The 12,311-nt window shown below is 32.6% G+C and overlaps 1 protein-coding gene across 2 annotated transcripts; it reads right to left on the reverse strand.

The window, feature by feature from the left end:
• Positions 1 to 5,598: 5,598 nt before the first annotated feature.
• Positions 5,599 to 8,522, reverse strand: LOC110604730. 2 transcript variants are annotated; one of them, XM_021743010.2, is made up of 7 exons: positions 8,093 to 8,522; positions 7,018 to 7,780; positions 6,651 to 6,761; positions 6,442 to 6,513; positions 6,245 to 6,310; positions 6,040 to 6,078; positions 5,599 to 5,928 (listed from the first exon to the last, which is right to left on the reverse strand). In XM_021743010.2, the coding sequence occupies exons 1-7, from the start codon at positions 8,428 to 8,430 to the stop codon at positions 5,761 to 5,763; spliced, it is 1,557 nt and encodes a 518-aa protein (XP_021598702.1). In that variant the 5' UTR covers positions 8,431 to 8,522; the 3' UTR covers positions 5,599 to 5,760. The 2 variants fall into 2 exon arrangements, with proteins under 2 accessions (XP_021598702.1, XP_021598701.1); XM_021743009.2 differs by having other exon boundaries at positions 6,651 to 6,764; positions 8,093 to 8,521.
• Positions 8,523 to 12,311: the final 3,789 nt, after the last annotated feature.

Consider the following 12,311-nt stretch of genomic DNA (forward strand, 5'->3'; position numbering starts at 1 on the left):
TTATCCTTTCTCATTTTCTTAACTTTAAACCTTATCCTTTTCAGTTTCTAAAATTTTGATCGATAGACCTTTTACTCCAATTTCTTTTAATCTCTTTCTTTTCTTAATTTTTCTTGTTCTTATTATGTTATTATTTTCTTCCTATTATGTATAGGACATTATCCTTCTCGAAGACCTCCTTATTATTTCCATGGCAGACTTGTAATACCCTGCTAGATTCCGACATCGGAATCCCTACCTTCCGGTGGACTTACCGTTGAAATCTGACATTCTAAAGATGTCAGCGTCTTCTAGAGGGGTAAAATGTGTTTGCTAAAATTATGATTTTATAGTTTTACTGTAAAAGGAATTGAGTTGTGAAGAGAAAAGGCCAAGGAGACATTTGCCAAGTTCGGCCGCCAAAGGTGAAGTTCGGCCGCCGAACATTGCATGGTTTTGTTGCCTCCGAAGCTCAAGTTTGGCTTCCGAAAGAGGCTTACTTTCGGCCGCCGAAGCCCAAGTTCGGCCGCCGAAAGTGGTGAGGTTTTGCATGCAGGTTTGGCCGCCGAAGGAGAGGCGGTCAGCCACCTATAAAGGGTCTTCAGTCGGTGAAATGGATAAGATTTGCTTTCCTTTCACTAACAAAGGTGAGACCATGTCTCCTGTGAGTAATCTTCATGTTTTATCCAAATCTTGCAAAGTTTTGATGAGTTTTAATGTTGTTTTGAAACTTTTGAGCTAAAAACCCAAGTTTTGAAGGTTGGAGAGTTTGGGAGAGAGTTGCTTCATATCTCCACGTTGGGATCGTTCATCTTCTTATTTCAAGAGGTAAGTGAAGATCCTGAGCTTCTTTTCATGATTTATGAAGGTTTTTATGGAGTTTATGGGTAGAGATGCATGATTAGGTTAAATAGAGTGTTTTTGGTGTTATTTGGATAAAAGCATGTATATATGTGGTGTTGTGTTGTTTGTTGGGGTTTTAAGGTAGTTTTGGACCCCTTTGTGCATATACTTGAGTATATGTATGTTGAGGAGTTGAGCTTTGTGTGTTTGGGTAAGATTGGAGAGGTTTGGCGTGAGGCAGAGCAAGGTTCTGCCATACTGGAGAACCCAGGTTCGGCCGCCGAAGGAAGGTTCGGCCGCCGAAGGAAGGTTCGGCCGCCGAACATGCTCAGGAAGTGGCTTCGGCTGCCTAAGCTTGCTTAAGCTTGCCCCCGAAAGTTTGGACTTTCGGCTCTGGAGGGGGGTTTCGGCCGCCGAAAGTGCTGCCGAACATGCATGAGTTTCGTCTCTGGAGAGGACTTTCGGCCGCCGAACCTGCCGCCGAAGGTGCCCTGTCCAGCCTTCCTTTGCCTGTTTTGCATGCATGTTTTGCGGTGTTTTAGGGGAGATATTTAGTGTTATGTTAGAGTTGTTTGGTCCCTCATGTGAGTCCACCTGTGTAGGATCGGACTCGGGGAACCGAGGAAGTCAGCAGAGTCAGCTGGTCTTGAGTTAGCCCAGCAGTTGGTAAAGGTGAGTGGAACTAAACTTAATGTTTGTAAATTGAGAAATTAAATGTTTTGAGCATGTTCCATGCATCATAAATGCCATGTGTATGATAGGTTGTTATGCATGGCATTAATATTCACGACGATGTTACATTGCATTATTACGTGAATGTGGGACGGACACTGAGTAGGACCCATTAGCCCTTGTGTCTTGTATGACAAAGTCCTGTGGTGCTCCCTAGGGGGCCGGGCATATAACAAAGTCCTGTGGTGCCCCTTAGAGGGCCGGGCAATGAGTACAAAGTCCTGTGGTGCCCTTTTTAGGGCCGGACAATGAGTTGAGGGATTTTGTGGGTCAGTCCGTCCGTGGTGTGATTTGTTTGTGCAGTGACGCATTTTATGAAAGTATGTAATTAATGAATTATTTTCATTGTTTCTACTCACTGGGCTGTTTAGCTCATCCCTCTCCCTTAACCCCAATTTTGCAGGTCAGAGAAAGTCTAGGAAGACATCAAGGGTAAAGGTTTTGGCTATGTAATAGAGTAGTGGACATGATGTAAATTAAACGACTAGTATGTAAAGTGATGTATAGATATGTAATGTCATATAATGGATAGAGTTGTGCTTGGCGCTAGTGTATGGTTAATCCCTTGTTATGCATGATCATGTTTTATGTTTCTTGATGAGAAATGTGTCAAACCAAGGCTGACATATGGTATGCTGACCCTATGAGAGTGGGTTCTATGTTTACAGACATAGTGTGTCACACCCAATCCCCAAACTGTAGAGACGGATATGACCCGAAAAACTGACAGAACTTCCCCTGATATTATACATATAACCTGCTATAATTTCAATACATTAAGCATATAAGAGAAAAAACTGACAGTTGGACCTGTCAATTCATAAAATATTTACAATCAATAAAATACATTTTCCACTGAGCTGTACAATCTATACATGATCTATCAAAATTACAAAAAAAAAAAGACAAAAGACTTAGGATTGGTCCGACCTCCTATAGACTCTGAGTGGACGATGTGGAAGGAATGACAAACAGGAAGATGAGGACTGCTGAGCGGGTCACCAAAAAGGAGCTGTAATATTAAAAGTATAAGGGTGAGTACAAAATACTCGGTGAGCGGATAAAAAAATAACAAAGGGGAAAAGATAAGTTTAGGTACTTAATAGTACCAAATATTTAGCTAAAATAAATCAGCTGAATAAATACAATTTAATTCCATCAACATAAAATAAACTGTGAAAAATAGAATCTGCATACACTCATAATATGTTCCCTGCAGATAATGCTGGCATCTCAGATGTAATAAAATAATGACAGCCTGAGAGCAATACTGGCATCTTAAGCTCTATGATGACAAATTTGGCCCAAGAGCAAATAAAATATTGGTCATACACATGTGCAGAGCTACCCCCAAAGGGTGACCACCTGACATACGCCCCAAAGACTGTCTGTATATCAAGCGCTGTCCCAAAGACAGTATAAATATATATCATGCTGAAAATGAATCACTTGTCATCAAGGTGCTATCTGTTCGGTGCATATACAGAGTGTAATCGGCTATTTATTCAGCTGTGCTTCTTTTATTAAAATTAATAGGCCTGAGCCTGGGCCTTATATAGTACATGCAGGTCAAGCTTGGTAAGTGGTAGGAAGGTTATTTTCAGTTTTTTATCTTTATTTTTTTATCATGTATGGGATTTATTAGGTACACAGAGTTCATATTTGGCTTGTTACGGATTCCGGCGGTCTTAAGCCGACCTGGATCCTAGCACCGGTGGCGGTCCGATTTTCGGTGCGTTACATGTCGCAACCTTGGCTTCAAATCTCAAATCGTTCTCGTTGATGCTTGATCACTGATCCAGATGTGGTGTTATGTCAAAACCACAAAATGTTGCTGCAATTATTTCCTTTTCCTTCTTTTTTTTTCTCCTGTATGCTTCATTCTTGTTAATTTGGGTAGTGCAATATGGAATATTTATTAATAAAATCTCTCGAGTTTTTTCTTGTTATTTTTGGTATTGATTCATATGAATTGTAGATTATTAGATTTGTTAGGATCATATCGTTTTAATTTAAGATTTTTATTGACTAAATTTAGAATTATCAACTTATTTATAATTTAAAATTATATTTGTGATTTTGAATATTGAAAATTTATGATTTGGATACTGAAAATCTCTAAAAAATAGATAAGAAATTATCATAGTTTGGGACGGAAAATTTTGAATTGAAGCATGTGATTACCAATTTGACGGTTCAGTTTTAATTCTAAAATCAAATTAAATCAAATCAATTCAATTTAATTTGATTTCTTTCTATTTCGATAGATAGTTTTTATAAGTCTAATTTTTTAATTTTTCAATTTCAATTCAAAATCCAACTAATCAAATGCTTAATTATTATGTGAAAAAAAATTAATCAACAAAAAATTTGAGACATTCACGTTTGAGAAAATGTAAATTTATCCTTTAAGAAAGATTTTGTTTATTTTAATTATTAAAACATAAACTATTACATCATAATATAATCTCATCATTAATTTTAATCATTAAATATTATAAAAATTTTAAAATATCTTTAATATAAAAAAAATTAATTAATAAATTTTTTAAAAATATAAGAAATTAATTAATAAATTTTTAAAATTATAAAAATTAAATAATAAAATATTTAATCAATAAAATTAATGAAAAAATTAATTAATAGACTTCTTAAAAGCAAAAACATTTTAATATATTTTTTAAAATTAAAAAATTAATTAATGAGTTTTTCATATTACAAGAATTGTAGTATTTTTTTTAAATTTCTTTTGTTTAAATTCAGTGTATAGTAATTTTATAGCAATATTTATAGTAAAATTAAGAAGATTTATATACTTTATATTTTGAATTTATAATAAATTGAATCTATTTTTTTTTCTTTTTAATGAATTTTTTCACTTGAAATTATGATATATGAGAGTAATTTCAACCTTGTGAATAGTAAGAACGCCAAAAATTCTTGAAAAGTGAACACCTTGGCCCTTTCTTAATTCCCAATTAACTTTTGCGTTTTCTTATGAAGTGATTGCTTCTACAGAATTATCCCTAAATGCCAATTTGTTGGTGCAATTGTGTATATGAGTAATGAATTTTAGTTTATTGGTATAGGAGTAGTTTATGAATATGAAGTTTTATCCTTTTTTTTAGAAAATAATTTATATTTAAAAATATTTTTTAAAAAAAATTATGAAAAATATATTTTTTATAAGATAATTTATTTTTATTATTTAATTTTAATTTAAAAAATAAAATTTATTAATAAATTTATATATGTAGGCTTAATAAAGATTTCAAAACGTAGAAAATGATTTTTTTTTTCAAGAAAATAAGTAATTTTATTTAGAAAAAATTATTATTTAGTTTCTATAATATGAGAATTCATTAATTGATTGATCGGTTTTGAAAAATATTTTAAAAAGTTTTTGATATTTTAAAATGTCTACTAATTAGTCATTTTATTAATTTTAGCCATTAAATATATATTTTACTACTAAATTCCTATAGTTTTAAAAAATTTATTAATTAGTCTCTCAAATTTTTATAAACTTTGCTAACTAATCCTCCATATTAAGGATATTTTAAATTTTTTACAATATTTAACGATTAATATTAACGGATTTACGAACTAATAGATTTTTAAAATATTAGAGATATTTTAATGTATTCTTTAAAATAGAGAAATCAATTAGTGAATTTTTTCATAGAGAATATATAATAATATTTTTTTTAATAAAAAATATTTTTAATGATTAATTTTTCTTTTAAGTACTTAAAAAAATATTCATCAAATAAAACTTAGTGACAATATATTTAAAAAAAAAAATGAATATGCATATGAGAGGCCACCTTGAAAAGCATTGAAGCCCCTCCATAATGTTGTATTCAACAATTTGGTTATCATTTCATTGATATAATAGACATATAAATCTAGAAAGGAAAGAGATAGAAATTTTATATTATAAAATCTTGACTTGGGCACTAATTAAAAGCAATTATGAAATGCATTTTACCCAGAGAAATTATGTATGACTATTTTAACTTATAAACATCTAGTCATTTCTAAGATTATAAAATTTTAAATTTAAATTCTAACCGAAATCGATTATATTAAAAAAAGTTTTTACATTTTCTCTGAGCAACTTATCTATCATGCTTATGAAGTTACATGGGAAGAAATTAACATAAAAAAAAAAGCCACATTAAAATTATGAATTCATTAATTATTTCATCTATACAGGCATCCTGATCTATATGTGGGTGTCCAGTAATCTGATCCTGTGTTCTCCTGGTAAACTTGAGGTGTACATGAAATAGGAACTAAACTTAGACCTCTGCTCCTGAGATCAAGTTTTAGATCTCCCTTGTCTTTCTTTTCCAAGCCTCCCCATGGATCCTGATGAAATTTCACCAACCAAATCATATATAATAATCATCACCTCTCTAACTTCTCCATTTCTTGAGCTTAATTAATTAAATTTCAAATTTGCATGTGATCATTATTTACCTTGTGTGAATTGTTCTTCATGTAAGGATTACTCAAAAGCTGCAACCAAAATCAATTGTGATACCCATCAGGAAAAAACAAAATCCCTTTAAAGTTAGAATTTTCTCGACCATCTTTTCTGAGTATTCTAACTACGTACGGTTCAAATTCGAAAACTCGCAACCATGAATGTTACTAGTTTATGAAGGAAATGAATTATAATTACCTGCACTTGCTCTTGCAGGAACTTGATATACTGAATTGCTTCTAGCAGCACAGATGCTGTATCAGTCTGAAAATTAACACCCAAAAAAAAAGAAGAGAAGTTAATTATACCCATCTTAAAAAAAATAATAGACTTTTTTTTCTAATTTTCATTGTCAGAAGGAAAAGCAATATGCACATAGTGGCCACTGAGTTTACCTTTCCAAATGGCGACACAATTTGTTGAAGAGCTGAGATTCTGTCCCCAAGCTTGACTTTTGGTACCTGCATCTGTTTAAACAAACATTCAAAATCTCACTTGATAATTGTATTTATTTTTGTTATTTTTCTTGTAAATTATATGATGAAGGATAAAATTAAATAATTAAAGGAAGAGTGGGTGTTATTGATAATTTAAACACACGTACCTTTGCGGATGAAACTGTGGAGCTTTCATGCTTAGGCTTTTTAAGGACCGCCGGAGAAGTGTCAAAGGATCTTTTCTTCTTTGTTTCACTTGTACTCCCTTTTCCTCTTCCCTGCTGCATGCAATTAAGTATTTTATCTAATTAATAGTTTTAATTTGAAAAAAAATTATAATATTTTAAATCAACTTGGTACGGTGAAAAGGTGAGGATGGAGAACATATATATGCTTAATTAGGACAGATTCAATTAGTAAACTTAAAGAAATTTGTAGATGGAAATTTATAAATCAAAACCCTAATTATTTCTCAAGATCCAAAATAACACAGAGAATCAAGAAAGAGAAAAGATGACGCTTTCATGAGCTTACCGGTAAAGAAGTTTGACCCCTTTGCTTTCTGCAATCGGATGAATTCAAAGATTTAAAGCAGGGTGTATTCCCTTGAATATCGATCATTGGCTTGTTAAATCGACCGTTAAAAGCTACATCAGTGAAATTTCTTGCACTTGCGCATGTGTTATTCGGCACTCCATAATAGTATTTGCTATTATCGGCGACCACCGAGCCGCTACTCAGGCCGATATCATATCCAACACCATTACAATTATTAAACGACCTTCTAAAGATATACCCCGGCGATTCAACATGGCGGCGTTCATCTTCTAGCTTTATATCATGGCCATCATAACACGACAAAAAACCAGATTTTGTGTTCAGTATTTCCGTCCCACACGACGCAGAGTCGCTGTAAGTTTGTGGCTGAGAGTAGTGATTTACAGTAGAACCCAACGATATGTTGCATGCTATTGGATCGATTGTCTCGTGGCTAACTGCGACTCCTGGATCAGGTGGAGCAATAGTCCAGTTGTTAACCAAGTTGGATAGCTTGGTCACCCTTTCACTTTCGATCGAGCTGAGATGATCAGTGCTAAAGCCGTTTACATGCTTATGCTCAAAGGTGTTAAAGGAAGGGGAGTTTGTGAATTCCCAGTTGTTATTCTCCATTTTCTTTAAGTAGTCACATGCAGGTTCGAATATCCCTGTTGAGATACTCTTGGATGATAGTGCATCAAGTAAGTTTTCTCCGACATCTTGGATGTTGTGAAGATCTCCATTATTGCTTCCAACTCCACTGCAAGATTTAGCGCCAGAGGGTTAAAGGATCTTCACGAGGAAAACAATTCTAAGCCCTTCTAATCTTAGATGAACTCATAACTCTAGCTAAATTAGAAAGTATAAATTAAATATAAAACCTTACTTCGTTCTTGAGTGCTAGAAGATTCTTCATTCCACTAAGTTTTTTCAAATATATTTCAAGATAGGTAAAAAGATTATGAAACGTTCTTGTGGTATTTTTATTTGCACTATGATTATGTGCTTATTCACACACATCGATCTATGGAAAAGGGAAACCAATAATAATAATATATGTGAATAAACTTACAAAAGAATATGACTCCATAGTTGACTATCAGAAGCATGTTCTGCCATGAATTCGCTCGGAGAAGAAGCAGCAGGTTCAACGAGTCGGCGAGAGGACTCAACAGTTAGCCCGGAGTGATTAGAAGCATTAGTAAAAGATGTAGATATGGAAACATCCTCTTCACAAGAGGAGTTGGAACTAGGGTTTGGCTGCTGCTGGTGCCATGGGCTGCAGCTACTATTATTAGTCCATGAAGAGAGAGAGCATGCATGGTGAACATCCCACCAGCCAGCAGCAGCAGCAGAAGAAGGCGTACAGGAAGAAATAGCCACAGAGCTCTCACAGCATTCTTGAGCCATATCTCTCGGTAGCTTTAGCTAGTGGAGAGAAAATGCTTAATGGGTAGATTTCCTTTTTCCTTTTTCTTTCCTTTCTGTGTGGGTGGAGGAAGTGGGAATTTAAAGAGAGTTATAGAACGAGAAATCCATTGGTGGTGACGTAGGTTTTACATGTTATAGTGTGTTGTATATACATGCATCAATTATATGGGAGACAATAAAATATGCAACCTGAGTTTTTCCACTAAGGTTTCGTGGGCAATTATTATATGGAGAAGGATTGGGCCAGTCAGAGAAGAAATAGCTTTGGCTGGCCTTAGGGGATGCTACTTGTTCATCTCGAAGGTTGTTGGATGAGTTTGATTTACTGTTCATGGTGTGTTTTATTGGACAGAAATTGTATGCGCCTCTCTCTCTCTCTCCGCGTGAAAAAATACCAACATTTTGATTTATTTATTTATGGCATGTATAAGGATTTTGCACATATATATGTGACATTAGTGGTTCGTAAGCAAAAGTGGAGTTTGTAGAAGCAAAATGCAAATCTTTTTGTACTACTAAGCCTTTTACAACCTTTAATTGAGGGAAAAAAAACAAATACATTTTTTTTTTAACTTTGTTCTCGAGACTGCAAGCATGCAAATTGTTTTATTTGAAATTTTATGTGCACCAATACATCATGAATTTAAGAAATATTAAAATGTGTTTTATCTATTTTTTCATAAAAAAACCCACTTGTTTATATTTTACAAATTTCTTAAGAGATATTAAAATGAATTTTATTTGTTTTTTTATAAAGAAATTCACTTATTTATATTTTAAAAATATTTTAGTCTGAAGTAAGTATTTCCCTATTTTATATATGGAGCCACTTAGAACACCATCATAAATAGTTACTAAAAATTATTGGTTCAATACCTTTTTATATTAAGTGAGATTAAGAGTTCAATTCTTATAATTTAATTTTAGTCTATTAAATTGAGAATATATGGAATAAAACTGAAAAAAAAATTATGATAAATAGCTATCAACATGATCAAATGTTAAAAAATCTACATTTCATTCAATTATATTTCTATGATACATATTATCAACGTTCAATTTATTAATTTTTTACTCATAAACTACATGATTTATAATCATAATTATGTGATTCCCCAATAGCACAAATCAATAACCTAATTGTGGGTTCAAATATTATCCAGAAAATAGAAAGACATAATTAATTTTTAGAGAAAAATTTTGTGGCCCTAATCGCATGTATCAAGATTTGCTCCATTGTCCACTTACCAGAATGAAGCAAAGTATATGGTATTTTAATTTTGCAGAATTAATATATATAAGAACCAGGTAAGGATAGCAATATATATATAGATGAGATTCGGTGGGCATATCATTTGCCAACATCTGAATAAAAATTCGTTTCACTAAGAAAATTAATGGTTCGAAATCAGTTTTTTGGGAGTAAATGAAAGAACAAATGGAGTTAATGGACTAGGTCTTTAATTTGAAGAGATTAAGATTTTTTGAGGAAAATAAATTTAGTGGGTGATAAGTTTGAGATCAGGTGAGGTAAGGGGATGGTGACAAGGGCGACTCAATAATAATTGTTGGCAAACAGTCAGTTAATAAATGCTAAGCCGCTTAGTCCATATTCTGTTCATCACGCATGTCACTTCTGTCAGTCCTACTACACACGCAATTATAACCCTAGCAAGACTCTGAGCACTTTAAAGAGATCGGTCTACTTGCTCTGAGCGTTGGTGAGGTCGGCTTGCTCATTCCGGGAATAGATAAGATCAGAGATATAGGAGGTCTGATCTATACATTATGCAAGTCGGACCTTTTACTGTCAGGTAGAATCGGATGGTCTGGTGTGAGGGACTCTTCTGTTTTTTTTGTACACGTATCACGATCTTAATGGAATCTATTATTATTATGTTATCAGTGGGTTTAATGAGGGTTTGTCTATTAGAAAAACGTCTCCCATTTGGGTTAGATTAGAGATATATATACCCTGATCATTCTGACACCTCCTAAATCACGTTCTATCAGAATAGATAGGGGTGTGTTTGTGCAGATGTGTCAAACGGCTTATTAATAGCGGACATTTAACTAATAAATGTAAAGCCTACTAACTCATACTTTGTCTATCGTGAACGTCACATCAGTCTATTTTACTGTAAACACATTTATGATCTCGGTGATACATCAAGGAGACGACCAATGTGTAGGAGGTAGACATCCTATTTTGGTCTCATCAGGTCACGTTCAGCTCACTCGATCTATATCGAGGTAGGTCCGCTGCGGTCACTATAGTCGGTCACGCTCGCATTTAATACCTTGTTGTGGTACGAACCTTAAAGAGGTCTGCCCATTCATTCTAAATTTTGACAAGATCAAGAGTATTAGTAGTCTAATTCTCATACCTCATAAATGGGGTTGCTCGATCAACAAAACGGAAAAGCTTTCGAATTTTGTATGTGCGTGTTGCAATCCTAACAAATCCAATTATTTATATATTATCAATAGATGCATATATATGTACTTGGAGAATGTTGAATCTCACATTGGTCGTGAAAAGGGGTAATGTGCCCCTTATATGAGCCATAGTCACTCCTCCCCTTGAGCTAGTTTTTGGGGTGAGTTAGGCCTGACCCAAATTTAATATGGTATCAGAGCCTCCCATCTGATGTTGGGCCTCCTATGAATATGTCAGGCACCAATAAAATTCTGGATGTGAGGGGTGTGTTGAACCCCACATTGGTTGTGAAAAGGAGTAATGTGTCCCTTGGGGCCATAGGCACTCCTCCCCTTAGCTCCCTTTTGGGATGAGTTAGGTCTGACCCAAATTTAACAGGGAACAAATCCTCTTCTGTATTTTTCTGCTTGCATACAGGCTCACAGCTTTATATATATATATTCGATTGAATTCAAATTTATAATCTTTTAATTTTAAAAATCACTCCAATACTACTTAATTAACTATTATAATTAATAAATGGTGCAAAATGTAAATAATTATAGAACGGCATTGGTAATTTTCCAATGAATAAATTAATGGATAAAACTAAATTAAATAATATGAGTTGCACATTCAACAATTAATTTAGTTTAAAAAAATAATTTAAAATTTTATTAAAAATAATATTTTAAAAAAATAAGGCTCAAGAAAAGCTTAGCAGATGTCACACTGAAATCCAATCATCAGCATTACCCAATACACAAAAACTGTGCAAATGTGATGATGTTATTAAGTTGACTAATTACATGTAGGCGAATATTAATTTTGTTTAAAATTCAATTAAACTAAATAAATTAAAAATTAAATATTTATAAAAATTAAATTAAATTAATTTTAAATAAAAATTAATTTAAATCAAATCGATTTGATTTAATTTAATTTTATTAATTTTTATTAATCAAAATCGAATCTAATCGAAATAATTAAACTTTTTAAAATAAAAATTAAACTGAAAAAAATAAAAATTAAAATTAAAATTTTGAATTAATTTGATTCGGTTAATTTTTTCGATTTGAACCGAATACTATTCGCTCTTACTAATTTCATTCTTAATTAGTTGAAGTATAGCTTCTCAATATTTTTTTATTTTTACTGTACACATAAATTTACTTTATTAAATAATTACACACCACCGATCGTTTAAAATATCGACTATTAAATTATTAATTATTTTTTGATAAAATTTTATAATGATTTTTTTTTAATGATATTATACTGCAAATGTAAGAGATGAGAAACGATAATTCAAACTTGAAATTATCGACTTTTCAATACTGTTACCATTCAATTAAGGAGTGACTTATATCCATATATCAATTCTCATTGTTTATACAATCTTCTTCTCAATTTGACTTTTGTTTCTTTATACTAAGTATTA

The sequence above is a fragment of the Manihot esculenta genome, chromosome 17, assembly GCF_001659605.2.
Source record: "Manihot esculenta cultivar AM560-2 chromosome 17, M.esculenta_v8, whole genome shotgun sequence".
Classification (NCBI taxonomy): Eukaryota; Viridiplantae; Streptophyta; class Magnoliopsida; order Malpighiales; family Euphorbiaceae; genus Manihot; species Manihot esculenta.

Excerpts from the sequence above, each read along its gene's own strand:
- LOC110604730 (XM_021743009.2), bottom strand. The coding sequence starts at position 8,430 with ATGGCTCAAGAATGCTGTGAGAGCTCTGTGGCTATTTCTTCCTGTACG. Across the intron at positions 6,765-7,017 it reads GGGGTCAAACTTCTTTACCG|CAGGGAAGAGGAAAAGGGAG; the intron begins GTAAGCTCATGA and ends AATTGCATGCAG. Across the intron at positions 6,514-6,650 it reads CCACAGTTTCATCCGCAAAG|ATGCAGGTACCAAAAGTCAA; the intron begins GTACGTGTGTTT and ends TTGTTTAAACAG.